Raw genomic sequence first — 22,836 nt, forward strand, 5'->3', positions numbered from 1 at the left:
AGCAATGAGCACGACTCGAAAGTCTGCCTGCAGTTCTCGTTGGCTCCTCCTCAAGCTTAGTGTCTCTTCATAACTTTGAGGAGTAAATAGACAGAAAACTTATTTAAAATCCTTGTATTAAGAATCCCCGACAGAATATTTTGAGGAAATGTACCCTATTTCATTTCTATAACCTTGTTCAAACACACTCATGAGCACGCACAGACAGACACAATTTATCGGGATGTGTTCTAATAGCATATGTGTTTATTTTGTATTTCCACTTTGCAAAGAAAGATAATAACATATTTTCCTATTCTACTCCAATATGTTAGACAGAGGAGTTACTTACATTTGTGTAGTTCTAAAGACAGTAAGCCGACTTCTTACAAAGGTACCCCCGATGGCTTATGGCTAATTGGTGCAAATACATTTGTGGGTGTGAAGGATGGTAGTGGGTAAGACTAGTGAGATTTTTCTCCTTGTGTTCTGATTGTTGTCTAAATCAACAGTCTTTATTGATGGCCCAACATTCTTGACACTAGATACTTTACCACAGAACATGATGAGATGCTGCTTGGTTTTATTTGATTTTACTGGGTTGTTTTATTTGATTTAGCCAAAGGTTAAGAAGCAGGTCCTGGGTAAATTACCCAAATAAGTCTATTCTTGCTGAGAGAGGCAATGATTGCTCATGTTTAAAGAATGTGTCGTGTTCAATGAAGATCTAATCATGAAGAGGTGTTTTACTGTACATTGAAGGTACTCTACTTTAGTGTACTACCTTTTAGGAAAGGATGAAGATCATTGAGCAGCAAAGCATCAGAGTGGTTAGCGCATCTGCCGCACAGTTCAGAGGGTACAAATCTAGCTACTGGCTTTGTCTGTGTGGGTTTGCTCTGGATTCCTCCTATGTTTCAAAAACATGCATGGCAGGTTAACTGGCGAGTCCAAATTATCCCAAGTATGAGTTGGTGTATGAATGGTTATCCATCTCCACGTCCCCTGCGATTTTCATATATTTTCATATTTCATTCACTGCTTCAAAATGCTGTTTCCTGAGATAGCTTTTAAGCCTGGCGTGTGTGTTTTTGTGTGGTAGCCCTCGCTTTATATCATCAGTCAAAGTTCTGTTTGCAATAATTCTGAGATTCAGTGTTGGTGGTTTTACTTTTTTATAAACTACAAAATTGCTGCTGTCAGGTCAGCCTACAGAAGGACATCTCGAGAGGGTAAGACGTTTCGGCAGAACACCGTACCTCTGAATTGATGGGGAGAACATTTTAGTAAATAATTGATTGGATGGCAGTCAATGCCTTGCCGCAAATAAATAAACAATTAACTGGTTGCTTGCGTGTTGGCATGTATAGACAAAGACTTTACTGGTCGCTTGCCAATGTTTGGGAAAAACATCTACATAGAAAGTTCGGAAACCAAGATTTAAAATCATAAACCTAATCAACTTAGATGCACACAGCCTGGTGTCCACTAGTTCACTGTGCTGCATCTACAAAGAATGAACCAGGCTCTGACATCACGCTCCAATCCCAATGAAAAGATAAACTGATGGACATGAAAGCTTTCTTTTATTGTTTTTAACTATAATATTTATTAAAATTATCAAACAACTATAATGTTCACAAAGCTGTAATAAGACTTATCTGTCATTTCCTGTCCGTCAAAACCTCAGCAGATAGAACAAAAGTTCATTAAAAAAAAAAACAGTTGTATCACAGCTCTATAAATGATTATTCTAAAAACAAATTGAAATAGGAAAAATATTCATGGTACAGTGACGTGAAATGGGCTCCCAGGTATGTGGGCATCTCCCCACTTGACCATGAGGATGTAGTTTCCTGCTTCTTTGACTGTATATGTCACATTGTACATCTTGTGTCCCGCATGCTTCACATAGACCTCCTCACATGGGGCCCTGGGACCGTGGACTCCCACCATCAACATGTTGCTTCCTGTGAACACACCGCATACAATTGAGGACTTACTTATTTGCTGCCAGTTTCGTCAAAAATCCAGGAAAGTAAAAAGTCTTCACTGCATTAGTCCTCTGTGCATTCTCAGCACATTGCTGTGTTTCCGTGTTTTTTCGGGGTGGGGACAAGGACATTATATCAACAGTTACACTAGAAAACAAATACAAATCCCTTGTGTTCTCACGTCTCTGGAATACGTATGCAGTTTCTCATTTCAACGGCATATTCCTTTATGTTAATCTCACAAAAAATGCAACCTAAAACCACTTCCAAACTGGTATACAGAAAACTGAACCATGAAGAACATTGAGGCCCAAAAAAAAAACATCTAGACACCTACCTGCTTTGCTGCTGTCTACTATAAAGGAGTTCTTCTGGCCAACAAAGGCCTTGGACAAGCCGGCACCTCTGGAGATAACTTTACTGGCATCTGAGGAGAATTTAGCAATGGAAGCAAAGGCCCCCGCCATCCCCGATGATGATTTGGTGATGGTTTCCACCAGAACTGATGAGGTTTCATGAAGACTAGGACCTCCAGATAAGTTAGGACCTGTGACAATGATAGTTGTAACAGACAATGCCTACTTTATATTTAAGTGGTTGCGCCATTTCCAATAAAATGTAATGTTAGTAAACACTTAGTAAAGGACTCTTTGAAATATATTTTTCTTCTATAGAGGTGAGAAACAGCTGTGGGTAAATGTAGTTGTAGCAGCCTACCTGAGACCTTAGCCTTAAAAGGGCTGCCGACTATGTGTTGGGCTCCTGCATACTTAACAGAGATTAAGTAACTCCCAGGGGCCATTGGGGTGTAGGAAACCAGGTAACCTTCAGAACATTCCTGGCAACTCATCTGTACTTTGGAAGGACCGTCAATGGTCACAGACAGAGCTCCACTGCCAGCGTTGCATGTGTTCACCATGAACTCTGACACCACGCCTGAAAGATACAATCCGACAAGCAGATTAGAGCCAGATTCAAGTCCCAAGTTTTAAGAAATATGATTTACATGATTTATTCATCACCTGTGGTCCCGCTTTCCAGGCCCAGCCCAGAAGCGGACACCCTGCTAGGATCTCCCACTTGACCAGGCTCCCCTACACGAATCTTGAAGGGGCTACCTGGCACGTGACTGCCACCAAAGCGGACGTCAATGGAGTGGACTCCATTTTCTTTGGGGACGAACCTAATAGCGTACTGATCTGCTGATAGCCATAGTCATTGATCAATGGATATATTCTGTAGGCATGGTCCCCAAAAGCAAAGGCAAATATCTTACCGCTGTCTAGTTGTGTGACTAAGCATTCTTCCATGGCTCCAGAAGGTGCATGGATCTTGGCATCAATGACACCTCGGGCGCCGTTAAGCTGCACCGCAAAGGACGCTTCCTGGTTTACCTTTAGTCCAGATTCCTAGAGGACAAAACACAGTATGTAAATGTCCATTTAGGAATGTTTGCAAACACTGTGTACAGGGATTCCTCTAAGTGTCATAAAAGTGTTTAGTTGCATATCACTAGTTCTAAAATGCTGATAAAAATGTATGCTGTCACCTGTAGGCTGGTGATGGTAAGACGGCGGGCATCCTCTGACAAACTGGCTATAGGTACCATAAAGGGCGAGTCTGGAACGTGTTCGTCATTGAACTTGATGGAAATCTCATAGTCTCCTAAAAGGAAAATAAGCAGCATGTAATAAACAAACTAATAAGATTTCTGATTAGGATTAAGCTGATCTCACCAGGTTCTTGCACTACGTAGGAGACACCGCAAGACCCGTCTTTGCGATCCTCAAAGGCAATCTCAGCTTTGCTTGGACCCTCCACCGCTATCGAAAGCCCACCTGCACCTGCCTCCCTGGTCCAGATGCTGAATTCGGCTGGTATTCCAGCCACGCCTCGCTCCAGCCCTGTACCACCTGCCCGCACCTTGTGGGCACCACCCTCTCCCAATGGTCCCACAGTGAACTGGAAAGGGCTCCCGGGAACATGTTGTCCACGATACTTGACATCCACCACATGCGCACCCATTTCCTGTGGCACGAAGCGGACGCTGTATGTGCTATCCTCACTGCAGATGATTTCAGCATCCTCGCACTTGCCACCCGGACTTGTAACCTGGGCTGTCATCTCATGGTGCGCTGGCTCACCTGAGTGAGAAAGAGTTTTGCTAATTGAATGAGGTGGAGGTCATTTCAAATCAGCGGTGGCCTTAACACATTCAGAAAAACTACAGTTACAATTTATATTGATGACTAATCATGTACTGCATTCTTCAGCTATACACATACCCTCTTGCGGGGGTGACTTTCCACCAAAACTGCTCAGATTTTCACGTCCAATAAAGTCTCCAAAGACGTCCCTAAAAGGGTCACCAACTTGTGTGCTCTCTTCCACGCGGACTTCCCGCTTGGTTTCCCCGCCTCGCGTCTTGCTGATTTCAGTGCGCTCTGTTCGCGTGTATGTATGGCTGCTACGTGTGAATGTCCGTGTCACGCGTTCTTGTGCAGAAACCATTTGGAACCAGTTGCCTGGAGGACAATATAGTACAAATACTTTATTTTTAGGAATAAGGATGTTACACATTTTTTGAAATCCAAATGATATGTTTGACCGCAAAACAAACTACAGTGATACCTCTACATATGAGATGCTCAAAATATGAGAAATTTGAGATACTGGGAACAAAAGTTTTGCCCGACATGCGAGAAAAAAATCAAGGTTACGTGAATTTCCAGACGCTATCAATAGAAACCCGTCGAGACTTACTCTGGCGGTACACATTATCATGTGCGTTTCACGCCATACAGACCAGATCTCGTACACTTGTGTTGAGTTAAGCTAATCTGTCACGGTCGCCTTGGTGACCAGTCTGCCCCGCCCCCTGGGCAACAGCTGAAAGCAGTTCCACTAATGGTGGGTCTGTATTTTAAGGCTGCATGGTGGGCTCTGCGGTTGCGGGTTCATTGCTACTCATTCTTCACAATCCCGGTCTGTTATGCCTTGTCCTGTTTTAGTCTGTTATGCCTTGTCCTGTTGAGTTCGTGCCGGAGGAACTCTGTATTGTTCTGTTTTGCCTCGGAGTATTGGGCGACTTTTATTTTATTAAATAAAACCTATGGATCGTCAACGCATTTGAGTTCTCCCTTCATGCCTCCTGCCTCCGTTCTGGTCCGGTCACCTTCCACGTCACCACGCTCTCGTGACAGAATGAACCCGCCAACAATTGAACTCAGCGAACGATCCCAGCGCGACTTGGGGAGAGCTGGAGTGCGCAGTTTGGCAGGCGCCTACTGAGTTGGCCTTCCCTGCCCATTCGAACCACGGCCCCGCCCGTCGTGGCCCTTGCTGTGCCTCGAATGGGGTCCCAGGAAGAATTGACGCCTGCCTGCCCGACTCCCGTGCCGATTGCCTGCTATTCCCTCTCCCCTGCGTGCAAGTCCGACTCCGACTCCCAAGCCTGCCTGTTCGACTCCCAAGCCTGCCTGTTCGACTCCCAAGCCTGCCTGTTCGACTCCCAAGCCTGCCTGTTCGACTCCCAAGCCTGCCTGTTCGACTCCCAAGCCTGCCTGTTCGACTCCCAGGCCTGCCTGTTCGACTCCCAGGCCTGCCTGTTCGACTCCCAAGCCTGCCTGTTCGACTCCCAAGCCTGCCTGTTCGACTCCCAAGCCTGCCTGTTCGACTCCCAAGCCTGCCTGTTCGACTCCCAAGCCTGCCTGTTCGACTCCCAAGCCTGCCTGTTCGACTCCCAAGCCTGCCTGTTCGACTCCCAAGCCTGCCTGTTCGACTCCCAAGCCTGCCTGTTCGACTCCCAAGCCTGCCTGTTCGACTCCCAAGCCTGCCTGTTCGACTCCCAAGCCTGCCTGTTCGACTCCCTGTACTGATTTTGTTCAGTCTTTCCTGTCCTGTCTTGTCTGTTCTGAATCTATTCCCCCCTGAGTCTGACTCTTCTGAATCTGTTCCCCCCTGAGTCTGACTCTTCTGAATTTGATCCCCCCTGAGTCTGACTCTTCTGAATCTGAACCCCCTGAGTCTGACTCTTCTGAATCTGAACCCCCTGAGTCTGACTCTTCTGAATCTGAACCCCCTGAGTCTGACTCTTCTGAATCTGAACCCCCTGAGTGCGACTCTTCTGTAGAGGCCTGACCTGAGTGCGACTCTTCTGTAGAGGCCTGACCTGAGTGCGACTCTTCTGTAGAGGCCTGACCTGAGTGCGACTCTTCTGTAGAGGCCTGACCTGAGTGCGACTCTTCTGTAGAGGCCTGACCTGAGTGCGACTCTTCTGTAGAGGCCTGACCTGAGTGCGACTCTTCTGTAGAGGCCTGACCTGAGTGCGACTCTTCTGTAGAGGCCTGACCTGAGTGCGACTCTTCTGTAGAGGCCTGACCTGAGTGCGACTCTTCTGTAGAGGCCTGACCTGTTTACCTGTTCTGATTTTGCCTGTCCTGTTTACCTGTTCTGATTTTGCCTGTCCTGTTTACCTGTTCTGATTTTGCCTGTCCTGTTTACCTGTTCTGATTTTGCCTGTCCTGTTTACCTGTTCTGATTTTGCCTGTCCTGTTAACCTGTTCTGATTCTGCCCTGATTTTGCCTGTCCTGTTCTCGTCGGTTCTGCCTGTCTGTTATCCCCTGTCCAGCTTGCCCGCCGGACTTCCCCCTGCCGAGCGCCGGTTCCGATCCGCCCGACGCAGATGGCGCCTGCCTCTCCCCGTTCCTGCGTGTTCGGAGGAGGGAGGGGGGTTGCCCCAATCGTGAGCATCGAACCATTCCGGGGCGTGAGGTTGTAATTTTTTCTTTTTTGGGACCTCGGGAGCTGTCCCTTAAGAGGGGGGCTCTGTCACGGTCGCCTTGGTGACCAGTCTGCCCCGCCCCCTGGGCAACAGCTGAAAGCAGTTCCACTAATGGTGGGTCTGTATTTTAAGGCTGCATGGTGGGCTCTGCGGTTGCGGGTTCATTGCTACTCATTCTTCACAATCCCGGTCTGTTATGCCTTGTCCTGTTTTAGTCTGTTATGCCTTGTCCTGTTGAGTTCGTGCCGGAGGAACTCTGTATTGTTCTGTTTTGCCTCGGAGTATTGGGCGACTTTTATTTTATTAAATAAAACCTATGGATCGTCAACGCATTTGAGTTCTCCCTTCATGCCTCCTGCCTCCGTTCTGGTCCGGTCACCTTCCACGTCACCACGCTCTCGTGACAAATCTTTCTGTCTTTCTCGTGCCAGTGATTAAAATGATGACACAATTTGTCTATTGGCGCATAAGGTAAAGGATATATAGTTTTAAATAAAATTGTTATCCTGCAAAGGAATCATTATCTTAACTAAATGTACCTGTATTTGATTCCGACTTTTTTCTGTAACGGAATACGATTACGTTTCTTTTGTATAGTAATTGGGTAACTCCGTTACATGTATTCCCTTACTCCCCAACTCTGCCAACGGACAACATCGAGGCGGCGCCGTGATGAATGTCTGCGCCCCGCTACCACTGCACTGAGGCCCCACCCTCAAAACCTAAACCCAGCCTCTCCTTCTGCGCTGGCGGGGCTTTAAATTTCTTTCATCATCATCTTATTATCTTATCACTGTGTTGTTATGTTTAATTACTAATTTAATGTGTTTTAGTGATTAGAAAGATGTCTTCTATAGCTTTTTTGGGTTAACTTGGATGCTTTGTTTTTAAGTTATTTCGTATCAGGAAAAAAGTTCTCAAAATACAAGCAATTCTAGATTCGAGCACGATCGGGAAACAAATTAATCTCGTATGTAGAGGTATCTCTGTAATTGTATGGATGGAGCAGTGTTCAAAATGCTGAGGCTTACCTGGAATCTTAAGGTTCAGGTCACATGAGCTTCCAACAGTTGCGATGGGGGGTGCTTGCCTCTTCCTTGTGATGCTTTCCTTCATCCTGCCTTCACCGGACACTTTAACGGTGAAAGGACTTCCTTTTGAAAGAGAAACGTAAACCAGGAGTCAGGTCAAGAATTGGAGGGACAAGTCGGTATGGCATTTTACTTCACGTGTAGTTCTATTTTAGCATATACTCCATGCTTAAAATCAGTTGTTTCATTATGTACATTTGACAGTTTGCTCCATTCATACAGTAAACAGTGCATCAACAGGAAAAAATAAGGGTCATAACTTGAAAACGTGTAATTTGGACTGTTTATTTCAATAGTCTAAAACTCGCTGGACAAAGTAAATACACAGGGCCTGAAATTGGGACCCATTCACTCACAAATACAGCCATAATTATAGTATGTGTGGGTACAAAAAATATTAGCTTGCAAAACCCGAGCAGTGTTCAATCCGTTTTGAACGCGATATTAGAAAGTCTGTGTACTTGGATAACCACTCACGTTTAAAGCATCAGACAAAACAAAATAGGTAAAGGAGAGAGAAAGAAAAGCGATGTGATACCGAACATCCGAGACTGAAGTATGTCCGCTGCGCTATTCGATGGTTTTGATATATTTGGCCTCATGTGCACGCATCACAGACTATAATCTTCAACAAATAAGATACTTCAATTTTTTTGCAAAGTAATCACAAAACATTTGATTTAAACTGAACAAAAAACGAGGAACAGTGGGGGTTAGGCCGGGAGATAAGTTAATCTCCGCCTTTTAACTGTAGCTTAAAGGACAGTGGATGCACCTTGCATGTAAATTTTGCTGAGCTTCTGACTCTGAGCCAAATGTGCTAAACATGTTTTATCTGCATGACCTAGGTTATAAGAGACAATTTTACTGTATTTGTTTGCGTCATGTCATCATACTTCACAAGAGTAATCACATATTTGGTTTGTTAACTCTTTATTATTTGATTATTTATTTATTTATTAATTACTTTTCTTGTGGAAAATCAGCTTTACCTCAATTTAACCTCAACTCTGGATGCCCTCCAGTAAATAGAGTTTGAAACCATGGGGTGTGTACCTGGGACGTGCCGATCGGCAAACTTGATGTTAATGATGTAGTTTCCAGGCTCACTGGGACAGTAAGTAACACGGCATGTGCCATCTTCCACATCCTCACAGTTTATGTCCACCTTACTGGGACCCTCAATGGACAGACCAAGACCTCCATAACCTGCCATAAGACACACGGCCAAGATGAGGAGGGGCAAGCAGGGCGCGGACACATTTTTTGACATACCGGCAGTCCTGGTGTCGACAATAAAGGTGGCCACTTCAAAAATGCGTCCTTCAATCAGTCCCGTACCGTAGACTTTGACCTTGCTGGCATCACCAATCTCAGACTGTGCTACGAAGATCTTGAATGGACTGTTGGTCACGTGCATGTTCTCCTTTTTCACACTCACCACATGCTCACCCACTTCCTTTGGCGTGAATGAGATTCCTGGGTGAAGCAAGTTAGGTAAAAGATTTGTTATTCTAATTAAAAATTTAAATGTGTTCAACATAAGTTAAAGTGCACAGCTGGTTTTTCAACATACCAATGTGTCTGTTGGGAAGTCTCTTAAGCAGGCATGCCTCTTCGTTTCCCGATGGCGCTCGAATAGTCGCTGTCAGACTCCCAAGGTCTGTTTCCATGATACTCAAGGAGACATCAGTTGCTGTGCCCACGTTGAGGTGAGACATAGAAAGAGGGTCATCTCCTTGTGACATAAAGGAAAAAACTTCAGAACCGGGAAGGGGCAACGCAGTTATTTAATAAAAGCCTCATTCTTAGTACCAGTGATCTTGGCAGTGAATGGGCTTCCGGCAATTTGCTTGTCATCAAATTTGACAATTATGATGTAGTCACCAGGCGCCGTCGGTAAATAGGATACAGTACAGGTTCCATCTTTGTTGTCCTTGCAACTGATTTCAGCTTTGGAGGGTCCTTCCACTGCTAGCGATAAACCACCTATGTTCATACAGACCATTGGAATACGGTCAGTGCAGACAATTTATCCCCACAGTATATTACTTGTCGCAGAGAGGAAAAGCGCAAAAAAATGACACTTTTGAGATTAAGTATCACTGTAATTCGAGAATGGTTACCTTCTCCAGCGTCCTTGGTAGAGATGGTAAAAGTAGCTGGTGAGTTAATAACACCATGACTCAATCCAGGGCCATATGCTGTCACATGACCACTGTTAATTGCGTCCACAAAGAACTGAAGCGGACTTCCTGTAATAGGGGGAAATCACAATGAAATGCTCGGGTTGACTCAACAGTCCTTTCTACCTAACTTAAAGTTTCTTTTTTACCACTAAGTCTTTTTAATAATTATTCCATCTTCCCTGATTAAGTTTGTTTAATGATGTTCTTCAAATGTAAGATATTTGCCCACCTGGTATGTGCTGACCGTCATACTTAATGTCCATCTCATGCAGACCACGCTCGCTCGGTGAGTATTTCACAGTAACAGTACCATCCTTATTGTCGGCAATGTATGGTTGGGCTGTGCGACCAGACGGCATTCGCACTTCACCTGAATACAATGATGACAGCTTTAGAAGTCTACTCACCCGAGAGTCTTGCTAAAAGCTGTCTCACCCGTGATTTCTCCAGTCTGCACAGTGAAGGGAATCACCAAACTAAAGGGACGAAGCAGGGTTTCCATCCCATTGACAGGGATCATGGGATTGTTGGTTGCCTGGGGAGAAGGAATCAAACAACAAATCATATTTCAGAACTTTAGAGAACATTCTATGCAGGTGGACAAGCATATTAACATTTTGTGGTTAGGAGCGCCGCCTACAGGATCATTCAGGCTTGGCTACAGCTGCCGATCATGCAGAAATGACAAACATTTTCTTAATAAAAAGGGGCCAGAATGACTTGACTCCTTATCAGGAGTCTGATAGGAAAAAAACAGTACTACAATAATTTGGGACTTATACAGATGTTAACGGATTAGTATGTTAATTAATCTTAATTAAAACACGTCATAGATGATTTTAATTAGTGATAGCATGCTTGCGTGGGACTCACCAGTACATGAAAGGGACTGTTCGGGATGTGCTCTCCACCAAACCGGATAGTGATGACATACTTCCCAGGTTCTGGTGCCGTGTAGTAAACGTCAAAAGTCCCGTCTGCATTTTCTACCACATCCACATCTAATTCAGCCCCGTCGGGTGTGGACACCTTACAAGTGACTTTGCCTTTCCCGGCGTTCTTTGCATCAACCGTGATTACCGTCTCCTCTCCAATTTGGATGCTGGGACAAACACCAGACCCTGTACCAGATGAAAAGGGCAGTTCAATCTAAGTAAGTTTTGGTAATAAATTAATTGTAGTGTACATGTGTGATTTCAACGAAAAAATAGAGAAGCAATACAAGAAGAAGCCAACAGAACAGCTTATTGTTATAAATTTCTGCTAAAGATTTAAGGTACAGATGCAGTAAACAGTGCGTGCATACATGAAAGCCTATGACGATTTTTTTGAAATTGAGTTAAACATTTGGAAATTAATTTCACAAAAAATGTTCAAAGTGAATTTCAGTTGGATGACAGTTCGAGTTAAATATAGACTGATGCACTAACGATATTGTAAGCCTCATGACAGCAGAAAATAAACAGTAAATTATCAGGAATATGAGTAACGAGTTGACAATAACATATTATTAATTATTGAAAGCGTGAGTAAAGTAACATAAGAGACAGGCCACACAATAAATTGAATGTCAATTTCAACCCGTGTATTAAGAACCATAAGAACAAACCAGTGCATATACAAACTATCAAGTTGAGCACACTGACCTGGTCCATGTCCTCCAATGGACACTGTAAGACAACATGACAATTAGTGTAAGAAATAACCTTAAGGACTCGGATTGGGTAAAAAGACCTGACCTGTTACCATACACTTGCTGGCGTCCCCGCTGGGGGCTGCATGGATGCGGTATGGTGAATAAGGGATCTCGTCCCCGCCATACTTAATAGTGATGGTGTAGCGGCCCACCATGTCTGGTACATAAGAAACGGTATAGGTCCCGTCACGGTTGTCCCGTATGTTGGCCTTCTTGGGCTTCGTCTCAGGATCCTAAAGGCATGAAAAATCAGTCAAAAAAATGAGGCAATAACACAGCAGGTGCTCCCCACCACAGGTCTACAAACTATCTAAATATTACAGTATTCGTCTGTTCGTTAAGCTCTTGGTCTGCTTGACATATGTGCTCCAGAACAACGGAAAAATTAGGACAAAGAGTACAAGGACATGGACAAGAAGGAAAGATGAAGTTTCCTATGCTTATACTGTGAACCATCTTTAGGGGATAAGCAGCTCATCTCAACATTCCTGTTTGAGACCAGTGGTGGCAGCAATCCAGAGTCGCAAGCCAAGACTGCAATAATTGAAGATGAAGTGGCTAATGGTTATAGATTTGAAAAAGACGGTGAACAAGACAAATGAATGTTAGCTTACAAAAAGTAAGTAGTTTCCGAAGATATGTTATTTAATGTAAACTTTTGTAATACAATTTTCTCCAGGCAGGCAGGATGAGATGATGTCAGGTTGGCGTTATTGGTCGGGTAGGGGCAAAAAAGGGAACATTGGGTGTGTGTTGTTGGCCTTACACAGGCTCGCTTAAGAATGGAGAACGGGATGGTTCTCTTGACTATATGAGATTGCCAGACACGCGTGTGCCAGTCCTGCACAAACACAGCAGCCTGGTGCTCGCACCCGTCAGGACCCTGCAGCCAGCGGCACAGGAGGTCACATGGACAGGGTCACTGTAATCTTTTACATGCCAATGTGATGCGGCTACTTGAAGACGAAAACATGATGTTTCTTCAGTCTTCTTAGGACTCACCAATATTTGAACAGTGAGCAGCCCTTCACCAGCATCTCTGGCATCGATTGTGAACTCCACTGGCAGACTGGCAGGAACGCCGGACGAATTCAGACCGGGGCCACTTGCACGGACCTTACTGGCGTCATGAGCTGGCAGGGTTTTGATCTTGAATGGACTGAAAATTAAATTTTTGCACAATCAAAATTATCTTGATTATAGGATGTAGCTAAAGCAGTGAGTCTTCCTCACCTTTGAGGCACCTCTTGTTGAGCATACTTGATGCAGATCGTGTAAGCACCATCATTGGCAGGGGTGTAATTGATAGTGTGCGTTCCATCACCATTGTCTAAAATACTCACAGGCTCAATGATACCTAAACAACCAACAAGAAAAGATTAAAACAAATTTGGACACAGGTGACCAATACTTGGAAAACAAAAGTTGTCAAAAAATCAAAATAAACCACCCCCAACCCTATAATCACCCGTGGGCCCACAGATTTGGACTTCTAAGGGGGCTACGCCAGCCTTGCTGCAGTCCACAGTAAAAGTCTGAAAGACGTGGGCACGAACACCATTTCCAAGCCCAGGTCCAGAACAACGGACTTTGGTGGGGTCGACGACCTCTCGCACTGGGACTCGAAATGGGCTTCCTGAAGTGAAAGAATATTGAGTCCAGTACTCTTCATTAAAGAGGAGGCTCTGAGTGCCTACTGCACCTGTAATTGGAAGTCCCCCAAAACTGATATTGACGTCATACTCTCCTGGAGTGAAAGGAATGTACTCCACGCTACAGCTCCCATCTTTATTGTCTTTGCAGGACATCTTGGCTTCTGAGGGGCCCTCAATGGCCAGGCCAAGACCCCCAGTGCCAGCGCCTCTGTGGAAAAGATGCTGGGTTTGTAAAATCATTGAAATCATATTCAAAGAATTACATTTTCAAAAACCTTATCTCCCATGATAACTTGTGAGACCATGAAGTTCAGTACCTGGTTTCAACAGTAAACCGGTTCTGCTTGTTGACTAGACCTTCCTCGAGGCCTGGGCCATAGACCCGAACTCTCCCTGGATCACAACCTTCACTCACAGACACTTTGAATGGGCTCTTTGGTAGGGCTTCATCATCTAACAACACTTCAATAACATGCAGACCTACCATGACATAACAAACACACTGGTATCATTTTTCTAAAGTAACTCGATAAAACATAGAGGTTGGTCCAGTTGTATATAAATGCAGTCACTGACCGTCCTCAAAAGGCGTGTACTCAACAAGATATGTGCCATCAGCCTTATCTGTAATGTAGGCTTCTGTACTGGCCCCTGATGGATTGGAAATGAAAGCTTTAACATCGCCGCCTGTGGTCTGGTAAACACTTCTAGCATCCACAGTGAAGTGTGTTGTAACTTCCCTCAGGATACCTGTTGAAGATAAAAAGAACTTGAAATAAAACATATATATTAATTTAGAAAGCTCCATGTGAACCTGAAAAGCCAATTGTTGAACAGTGATCAAATATGTGTGCTATCTTACCTCTAGCTTCCACTCCCGGTCCATATACCTTGACACCACTGATGTCAACGGCTGCTTCCACCTGTAGACGTGCTGGGAACTTTGGCACTTGGTGTCCACCATAGTTAACAATGATGGTGTACACGCCATGAAACGGTGGGATGTAAGTGATGGAGTAAGTTCCATCTCCGTTGTTCTCCACGTGAACTTCAGCTTGGGAGCCTGACTCTGAGATAATCTCAATTGTAAGCTCTGCCTCTCCGGCCTTAGAGCAGTCCACCAGGAAAGAGCCAATCTGGTGGGCTTTTCCCCTCTCCAAGCCAGGTCCACTAGCAGTCACCCTGCTAGGGTCGAACATGGACTGGACAGCGGCTTTAAAGGGAGAGCCAGGGATGTGCTGATCAGCAAATAGGATGTTGATGTTGTAATCACCGGGTTCAGTGGGCAAGTACGACACAGAGCAGGAGCCATCTCCATTGTCTTGGCATTCGATTTTAGCCTCACAGGGACCCTCCACTGTCAGGCCTAAACCCCCAGTTCCTGCACCCTTTGTGTCAATGGCAAATGGGGCAGGTTTACCAACCTTGCCACCCTGAAGACCTGGACCGTAGGCTCGCACCTGTGAGACCATTAAGGAACCTGTTGATGTAATTGAATGACCACCATCTTTGGGAAGATATCCCAACATCTACATCCAGAAAACTCACCTTGGAGGGATCGGGTGGTAAAAGACCCTCCACTGCCAACGGACTGCCCGGGATTGGGTTACCGTCATAACTGATTTCTACCCTGTAATGGCCCTCTTCTGGAGGAATATACCTCACCGAATACATGTCCATGGCATTGGCGGACTCAAGCTTGCATGGAATTGGTCGTTTAGAGGGAGAAATTATCTTCACATCCAATTGACCCTGACCTCCGCCACCCAAAGTACTGATGCTGAACTCCTGGTCTTTTCCGACGTCCACTTCTGAGTGATGAACACATGTGTGATGTCAAAAGAGATATTAACCCAATGTACTAAAGAGACAGCGGACAAAGAACTCAATTTTCAATTTTTCAGTTGTAAAAATTCGCAAGTAATCGACAGCCGTAAGACCAAACATAATTATTACTACTACTACTTAGAATGGATTTTAATTTGAAGCTCCTCAACACACTTTGAAATATTTAATTATTTAACCACTATATAATGATTAGCTAGAAGAAAGAAAAAAATACTAACTGCTGTTCAGGCCGTGAACTTGGACTTTGCTGAGGTCTAGAGGGGGTGACACTTTAATATGAAATGGACTTTTGGGAATGACATCACCCCCGTGGAGTACAGTGATGGACATATTTCCCTAAAGGCCCAAAAAACAAAATGAGGCGTTTAGACATCAATGCTCGCAAAGTGAAAGGTAAGCTTACCTGATGGATAGCAGTATAACGGACTGTAAACGAGTAGTCATGATTGTCGATGATCTCAAAATCTCGTACAATATCGCCTGTTGAGCCACCTCCAAAGTGGACCTCAGGTTTAGCTTTGCCTGCTCCTTTGGTGTAAATAGTGAAGTGCGTCGGCTTCCCTGCTTCCACACCTTCATTAGAAAAAAAGGTCACCACCAGCACTCACCCTCCAAAAACAAAAATCATGTAATGTTTTTTTATATCTGCTGACCTGATTTATGAAGTCCTGGTCCTTCAGCTCTCACCTTGGCGGCATCATGAGAAGGATCCACTTTTATCCTGAAGGGGCTTATTGGAATTTCCTATTTCAGCAAAGAAAGAAAATAAGGTGCCTTTGATATTGTTTAGTGTCCCCCAGTAAATGAGTACAGTTTCAGCAGAACAATGACTTGTGTTCATCCTCCTAATATTTTTTTTAAGTCACAGAACATACCTTGATCAAGCTTTTGTTTAGCGAGATAAATTTTTGGTTACAAACCTTACAAGATGCTTTTACAGCCAATACTATTTTTAGATATTTATTGATGCGACAGTCCACAGTCCTACTATAAATTGAAAAGACATGGAAAATAGTGATACAACTTCTACTTTTAGACTTTCCTCTGTCTTACCTGGTCCGCAAAGAGCACCATGATTGTGTACTGGCCCTGGGCTGGTGGTGTATATTTCACAGTGAAAGTGTCATTGTCGTTTTTAATTATATCAAAGTCGATACCAGCCTCGGCAGGTCCGACCACACCAGGCGCACACTTGATGCCGATGCTGACATCACCTGGGTTTGGGTAGAAGCCGCAGGGGATTAGCTAGTTGCTTGGAAAATTTAGAAGTTCACAGAAGTCTCACCTTGTCCAGCCTCTCCACAGTCCACTGTGAAGTAGGTGGGCTCGTTGGCTTTGATTCCAGTTTTTTCTATGCCTGGACCGAAAACCTTTACATTCTGTGGATGGCTGCCCTCACCGATGACCACCTGTTCACAAACATGTATGCTAAAAATAATACAAATAAATCATCCTTTGACTCTTTAGGGTCTTTATCTAATCAAGTATTACACTTTTTCTGGGAAGACCAAAAAAAAAACACCACAATACCCTGAATGGGCTGTTTGGAACGTTGACTTCAGCCAATGTAACGATAATGGTATGTTTGATAGGCTTTGTGGGGATGTAAACACACAAAAAGGTCTCGTCACCATTGTCCCTGATCTCCACATCTATAGGGCATCCTTCAGCATCCTGTACAGACCATTGAGAGGATACTGGTGAGCCACCAATTCAAGTAAAATTGAAAGTAATTGTATTACGCTAGTTCATAACAGAGGCTCAAATCACTTTATACATTGAAAAAAAATTCAAAAAAATTAGGTGGTCTTTTTCTCACCTGAGCATAGAGCCTGAGCTCGCCTCCACCAGCTCCCCTGCTGTCAATGGTGAAATCTGCTGGTTTGTTAATGATGCATCCCAAAGGCTCAAGGCCCGGTCCATAACATCTCACCTGAAAGATAGTCAACATATTGAGTCAGTGATATCTTAAAAGATCAGGTGGCCCTGGACTTGCTACTGTCACCTTTTCTGGGTGATGATCCATTGCAGCAGGCTGGATGTGAGCTATGAAGGGACTGTCCTTTATGTCCTCATCATCACATATGACATGGACGGCATAATCACCGGCCTCTGTGGGCCAGTACCTAACGTCACACGAGCCATCGCCTTTGTCGTCACACTCTATCTTGGCCTGTGATGGACCCTCGATGGAGAAACCTAGCAACGAAAAAAATCCATTGCCTTTCAGACAAAGCTACTTAATGTCCAAGTTACCATTTTGGGGTGTGAGGACCTACCCAGGGTTCCCACCTCAGTCCCAATGGCCTCTACCACAAAATCAGCGCTTTTTCCCACCATACCCATCTCTAGACCAGGACCCCAGGCCCGCACCTTTTGAGGCCCTGCCTCCTCACTCACATGGACTTCAAAAGGACTGAAGTCATACATACAGACATGAGAAAATACTCAACTCATTTATGTTGGCAAATTTTCAGACGTTTACCTGCGTGGAATGCTGTGACTCCCCCAAGTGATGTTTATGATGTAGTTTCCTGTCACGATGGGGTAGTAGTTACACTCGAAGAGGCCACTCTCTACTTCAACCACATTTACTGCTTCTTCTAGCCCATCTACAGTGATCAGGTACAACAGAATCTTAATAATAGCTGCTTATTACCTTCAAAGTGTTCAATGTAAGGCAAAGATGCTCACTTGGTCCTTTCAGCACCACATGGAGTTCTCCGGTTCCACCGCCTCGAGTGTCCACTTTAAACTCAGCAACTTCCTTTACCCTCAGACCTTTTGGCTGCAGACCTCGGCCAGAAGCCCTGCAGCTGTTTGGGTTGCAGGCTGTGTGAACCCATCATAAAGGTGCAGGTTAGACAGCATTTAAATTATATCAAATGTCAGACACATGGAGCGTTGCTATTAGTCTTTGAAAAAGAAGAAATTAAAGGTTGAATGATGAGATTATCTGTAAAGGACTAGGGACAAGATCACATTGATTAGGTAAAGAAATCTGAATAATTTTAAATGCAAGTCTAGCAAAAATTAACCAGACACGTCAGTGAGCTATCCCTGTCTGGCATCTGGCTAGAAGATCATAGACATTGAGACACATGCAGCAAAGAGTCATTCTAAATGCTGCTGGAGAAGAAGATGAAGCTGCTATGGACACAGTGGAGGCAGCCATGCTTGCAAGCTGAGTCCATGTGGCAAAGATGAGCGCCAGCCAGAAGCCCGACCCCAGCCTCTACTAACTTGATCGCCTGTGTTTTGGCAGTGTTGGAGGGGGGGCTCTTGTCAGGGGTGTGCAAACTGACTGAGGTACAACCTGTACCGGGGACAATGCAGATACCAGTGGTAGTGGTGACACACTCTGTGGAACTGACGAAGGGAGGAGGAAGCACCAAATGTCCGAGCCAAATTAGTCCAAATAAGGTGGTGAGAGTCCAAGACAGACTGTGATATGTCTCAAAGTCACATGAGCAAGCTTTGAATATAATTAGCATACAAAGGCATACCTTGGGAAACCAGGACAGAAAAGGGGCTTCTGGGAATCTGTTGTCCAGCAAAAGTGACATAGACAGTGTGCGGCCCCTCCAGGACGGGAATATAGGTGCATCGGAAAACGCTGTCCCCTTTGTTTTCTAAAACCACTTCCACAGTGTCCCTGCGACCATTTGAATCCACGATGGTCACACCCACATCACCAGCGCCAGCGCCTAATGGTCCAATGTGGAAACAACATTTAGGAGACATGGTGCCAGGACACTAAAAAAGAGTCAAGAATATATTTTTACCTGCTGTGTAGATGTCAAAGTAAGTAGGTTTGGTGGCCATGTTTCCCACATGCTGCAGTCCAGGTCCACGAGCCTGTACCCGGGCTGGGTCCCCCATGGCTTTAGAGACATGAACCATGAAGGGGCTCCTGTCAATGTCCTGGCCTGCAAAAAGAACCTTAACCTGTGACAGAAGGAAGCAAATTAGAATCTATATTGTTCTCTTGAGTTTGCTTGTCACACTTACTTTATGGGGACCCTCCACTTTGGGCAAGTAGACCACAGAGTAAGTTCGCTTTTTGTCATTGTTAGGGATCACTCGGGCCTGAAACAAACACCTTTGTTGATATTGACTTCCTTATGGTCAACCATGTTGATTCCCCATTCCCACCTCCTCTGTGTGCCCCTCAAAGTCCTCCACATAAACCAGAACCTCGCCCAGTCCAGCCTCCACAGTTTCCACCAGAAACTCTGCCGGTTTAAGAACCACATTCCCACGAGGTTCAATGCCTTCGACCCAAAACAGAAAAATATTTTCTTCAAAACCTTTTGTCATGTCTGTAAACGGGCACCAGGTTATCATTTGGAGCAAAACAGAAAACTTTGCCGTTCAAGTAGTTGCACAACAACATATTATCATGAAGCAGTTTGAACAAAGTGTGGTCTTAGTGAAACATATCATGCATAGTATAAATAAGATAGTAAAGACAAAATTTTACCAATGTGTATGGTCAAGAGTTGTGCAGTACTACTCACCTGGCCCAAAGGCTTTGGCTTTCTTAGGATGTAAAGTTTTTGCCCTCAAGGGAGCACCTGGCTTCAGTTTAGCTTTGGGAAACTGTGACAGGTATGTCATAACAGAGTGTTCATCTACATTAGGGTCAACAATCTCTTCTGGAGCGATCACCTGTGCATCAAGAAAGAAACTTATCAACAGTTGGGTTACACACATCGAGGGAAAAGTACACAAAGTATTATGTAGAGTCACCTGAGGTACGCCCAACCAGTCATCTGCCTGTTGCATGGCCTCTCTTGCATTCTCGACCGGCTGACTTGTATCCCAAGTTTCCCAGTCAGGACAAAGGCCTGGGGGTTGCATAATATTGTACTTTCAAGGACCACTAAATATGTATATTTCCTGTCACTCTGCAAAACAATGGAATCTTGTGGCTTTACCTGGGGCACAGTTATCCACTAGAGCTCCCAGGGCCTTTCCGTCCCTCCAGTCACGATGGAAGTTGGTGATGGGCATTTGGGGCACTTTGTTCTGGATCCAGCCCAGAAGACGCTGCTTGGGTGTCAATTTTCTGGCATCTTCGTCATCCTCGTCCTCCCACATGGGCATGCAGATGGAGTAATGCAGGATTAGTGTCCAGATGAGACCAAGGATCAACTTCAGATTTCCATCCACAATGGCTTTGGAGTCTGGGGAATGTCATTAAAAGTACAGTGTAGTATAGAGCATTTCATAATTAATAAGAGTAAGTGGTGCTGCATCTGAGTCAGGCTTCTCCTGCTACTAGTAACCACATAAACCAGTACTATCTGTCTAATGTGGGGGAGAAAATCCCAACCCAAAAACCGGCCTGGAGAAGGATGTTGCCTATGACATACCACAGGAAGTGTTGACTTTTTCTTTGGATCTTGTCTCACAATTACTTCTTCTTCTTCTTGTCCCACTAAAATGACTTCTTTGTTCCTTGCATAACCTCGTTACCCACAGCAACAGTACAAATACAGGGATCATGTGGGATCTTGAAGGGAAAGTGTTGCTCAAGCGGGAAGCGGGTCAGATGAGCACACAGGGAAACTATTTGTTTTGCCTGTTGGCACCTTACTGACCCCCACAGGATGGAATCCTCAAGGCACCCCCACAGTTCAGTTATGACCCAATTTGACCAGAATTTGACACAAGAACCATGCATCACCTAAAGAACTAAAATAAGTTCAACATGATGTTTAAATTGCACCACATTTCAAAGGATGCTTGTGGGTACAGGAAATTGTTTAACAGGGATCATTTATGATTAAATCAATTATTCCTTAATGTTATAGTCTCTCTTACTAACACATACACACCTGTCAACTATAAAACAACAGCTGACGTTAAAGTCAAGTGGCTGAGTGTGTTTTGTCCACAGTTGGTAAAACAGCTGTAGCTGCATTTGCAAATGTCATGTGGTTGAAAATACCTAACAAAATTACACAAATTAACATTGACAAGAGAAAGTTTCAATAAGTGCATATTTTTCCCAAAAGTAATATGTATGCGTCCTAAAAATATGCAAAGTTTTTCTCTCCAAGTACCTACTACTATTGATATTAAAATATCCTTCCAAAGACAGTCTTTGGACTAGACCACTGAACTAATGAGTTAACAACTTTATGGGTAACTGCTATTATTCATCCATCCTGTGGTGTGTCTTGGGCAAGTACAGCCTGGCGATGCCTACCCCACTCCAGACCGTTTTTAAGGGAAGGTGTTGATCCTCCACATGAACCAAATAGTTCTGTTTTTTATGGTTTCCAGTAGCAACACCTACTTTCTGATCTGATTCATATACTGCACTTTCCTCATCTGCTTGCTGTTGTTTTTCGGTGTAAAGCGTCATCGCACTCTTCAAAGATGAGCCACACCACAGCCTTGATGGGCAGCGGCGTGTGTCAATACCGATCCTACTAATATTTCAAAACCTGTTTTGCTTGAGGGGGAGGATTAAGGAGAATTTATGTAAAGCTATTTTTTGCATTTAGTTGATAAAAAACTACTAGTGCTCGACATATGCCTATTAGGTACATTTTGAAGTGCAGCACAAGTAAGTAATACTGGTCTGACAAAGATGGCACTCATAACAGGAAAGAGCCCTCTAGTAATAGGCAGTTATATCTGAATTGTTTGACAGTGAAAAAGACTGACACACTATACAATGGCATGAAGCGCTTTGAGCATTTCTTTGGAATTCAACTCGTGCACTGGTTTGTCCCACTTGTTAAGGGTGTGTACCAGGGCTGGACATCAAGTTATGACTGGTAGTGTTTGAAAATGATATTGTGATCTATGTGTTATGTTATGGTGCATGGTATCGTAAAGCCTAAAAGAGTGGAGTGCTTCTATTTTGAGTTGGGGGCTCGGGGGGATGGCAGGACTCAGCTGTCGCTCTGTCAATCAGGACGCCCCCGAAAAACAAGGCCACACCTCCATGGGACCATTTTAGGAGGTCAGCATACGTTTTCAAATGACGGTCAGTGTGTTGTCAATAAAGAAATACCTGGGGAGGGTTGTATTGGAGGTATAAGAATTGAGACCTAGCCCAATCCTCAATTCCACACATAGCCCTCACCCAGAACCCTGGTTGAACACTTACCAATGGACACCAGGCGGATGTGTTGCCGCTCCAGGAACTCAAGCGCTACTGAGACGTTTTCCAGCTTCATCTGACGGAAATTGGGCCTGGTGTGGTACTTGCGGTACATGTTCTTTTGGCTCAGGACCTCCAACAGTGCAATGAGCCTCAAGCCGTCCGACAGGTCCTTCTGAAGGTCCAACATGCGCTTCTGCACACACTTAAGGTGCTCGTTGCACCACCTGGTGAACGTGTTCTGCTGTATCTTCTTCCAGGGAGCGTCTTCGGCCAGGTCTTTCTCTGTTGCCGGCATCTCTTCAGCTTCTTGTTCATCTTCCTGGTCCTCGTCCAGAGCCAGGTTCAGGAAGTGTTGCTGCGGCATCATGGTGGCGGCGGCGGTTGGCAGCCTGAACGGCGCGCCAAACCAGCGCTGAAGCGGCACGAGACGTGCTTCCGGAGGGACCGAGTGTGTGCCTCAGTGTGCAGGAGTCC

At 44.7% G+C, this 22,836-nt stretch overlaps 1 protein-coding gene across 3 annotated transcripts; it reads right to left on the reverse strand.

The window, feature by feature from the left end:
• Nucleotides 1–1,546: 1,546 nt before the first annotated feature.
• Nucleotides 1,547–22,822, reverse strand: LOC148356803 (filamin-C-like). Of its 3 annotated transcripts, XM_088346625.1 has the most exons (48): nucleotides 22,366–22,822; nucleotides 20,177–20,425; nucleotides 19,989–20,086; nucleotides 19,757–19,907; nucleotides 19,392–19,510; nucleotides 19,248–19,325; nucleotides 19,022–19,184; nucleotides 18,743–18,943; nucleotides 18,480–18,605; nucleotides 17,931–18,068; nucleotides 17,722–17,848; nucleotides 17,516–17,652; nucleotides 17,242–17,435; nucleotides 17,056–17,169; nucleotides 16,767–16,910; nucleotides 16,522–16,645; nucleotides 16,290–16,450; nucleotides 15,890–15,980; nucleotides 15,640–15,809; nucleotides 15,455–15,572; nucleotides 14,937–15,199; nucleotides 14,251–14,848; nucleotides 13,965–14,138; nucleotides 13,706–13,868; nucleotides 13,436–13,596; nucleotides 13,202–13,369; nucleotides 12,967–13,090; nucleotides 12,736–12,892; nucleotides 12,500–12,616; nucleotides 11,777–11,966; nucleotides 11,684–11,707; nucleotides 10,911–11,158; nucleotides 10,473–10,572; nucleotides 10,267–10,407; nucleotides 9,975–10,103; nucleotides 9,664–9,837; nucleotides 9,425–9,586; nucleotides 9,124–9,327; nucleotides 8,905–9,057; nucleotides 7,789–7,911; nucleotides 4,259–4,498; nucleotides 3,710–4,117; nucleotides 3,523–3,638; nucleotides 3,250–3,382; nucleotides 2,996–3,172; nucleotides 2,691–2,909; nucleotides 2,311–2,520; nucleotides 1,547–1,949 (listed from the first exon to the last, which is right to left on the reverse strand). In XM_088346625.1, exons 1-48 carry the CDS (start codon nucleotides 22,727–22,729, stop codon nucleotides 1,762–1,764), a joined length of 8,331 nt encoding a protein of 2,776 aa, XP_088202751.1. In that variant the 5' UTR covers nucleotides 22,730–22,822; the 3' UTR covers nucleotides 1,547–1,761. The 3 variants fall into 3 exon arrangements, with proteins under 3 accessions (XP_088202751.1, XP_088202750.1, XP_088202749.1); XM_088346624.1 differs by lacking the exons at nucleotides 12,500–12,616; nucleotides 18,480–18,605; XM_088346623.1 differs by lacking the exons at nucleotides 12,500–12,616; nucleotides 18,480–18,605 and having other exon boundaries at nucleotides 2,996–3,175.
• Nucleotides 22,823–22,836: the final 14 nt, after the last annotated feature.

Source organism: Urocampus carinirostris, chromosome 11 (assembly GCF_059441175.1).
Source record: "Urocampus carinirostris isolate Australia breed hairy pipefish chromosome 11, RoL_Ucar_1.0, whole genome shotgun sequence".
Classification (NCBI taxonomy): domain Eukaryota; kingdom Metazoa; phylum Chordata; class Actinopteri; order Syngnathiformes; family Syngnathidae; genus Urocampus; species Urocampus carinirostris.

What these genes read in the sequence shown, in the direction of transcription:
- LOC148356803 (XM_088346625.1), bottom strand. Translation starts at nt 22,729, where the DNA reads ATGATGCCGCAGCAACACTTCCTGAACCTGGCTCTGGACGAGGACCAG. An exon ending in TTGAGGGGCACACAGAGGAG is followed by an intron (nt 19,326 to 19,391) that starts GTGGGAATGGGG and finishes TGTTTGTTTCAG; the next exon opens with GCCCGAGTGATCCCTAACAA. An exon ending in ATTCACTGCCAAGATCACTG is followed by an intron (nt 9,587 to 9,663) that starts GTACTAAGAATG and finishes TTATGTCACAAG; the next exon opens with GAGATGACCCTCTTTCTATG.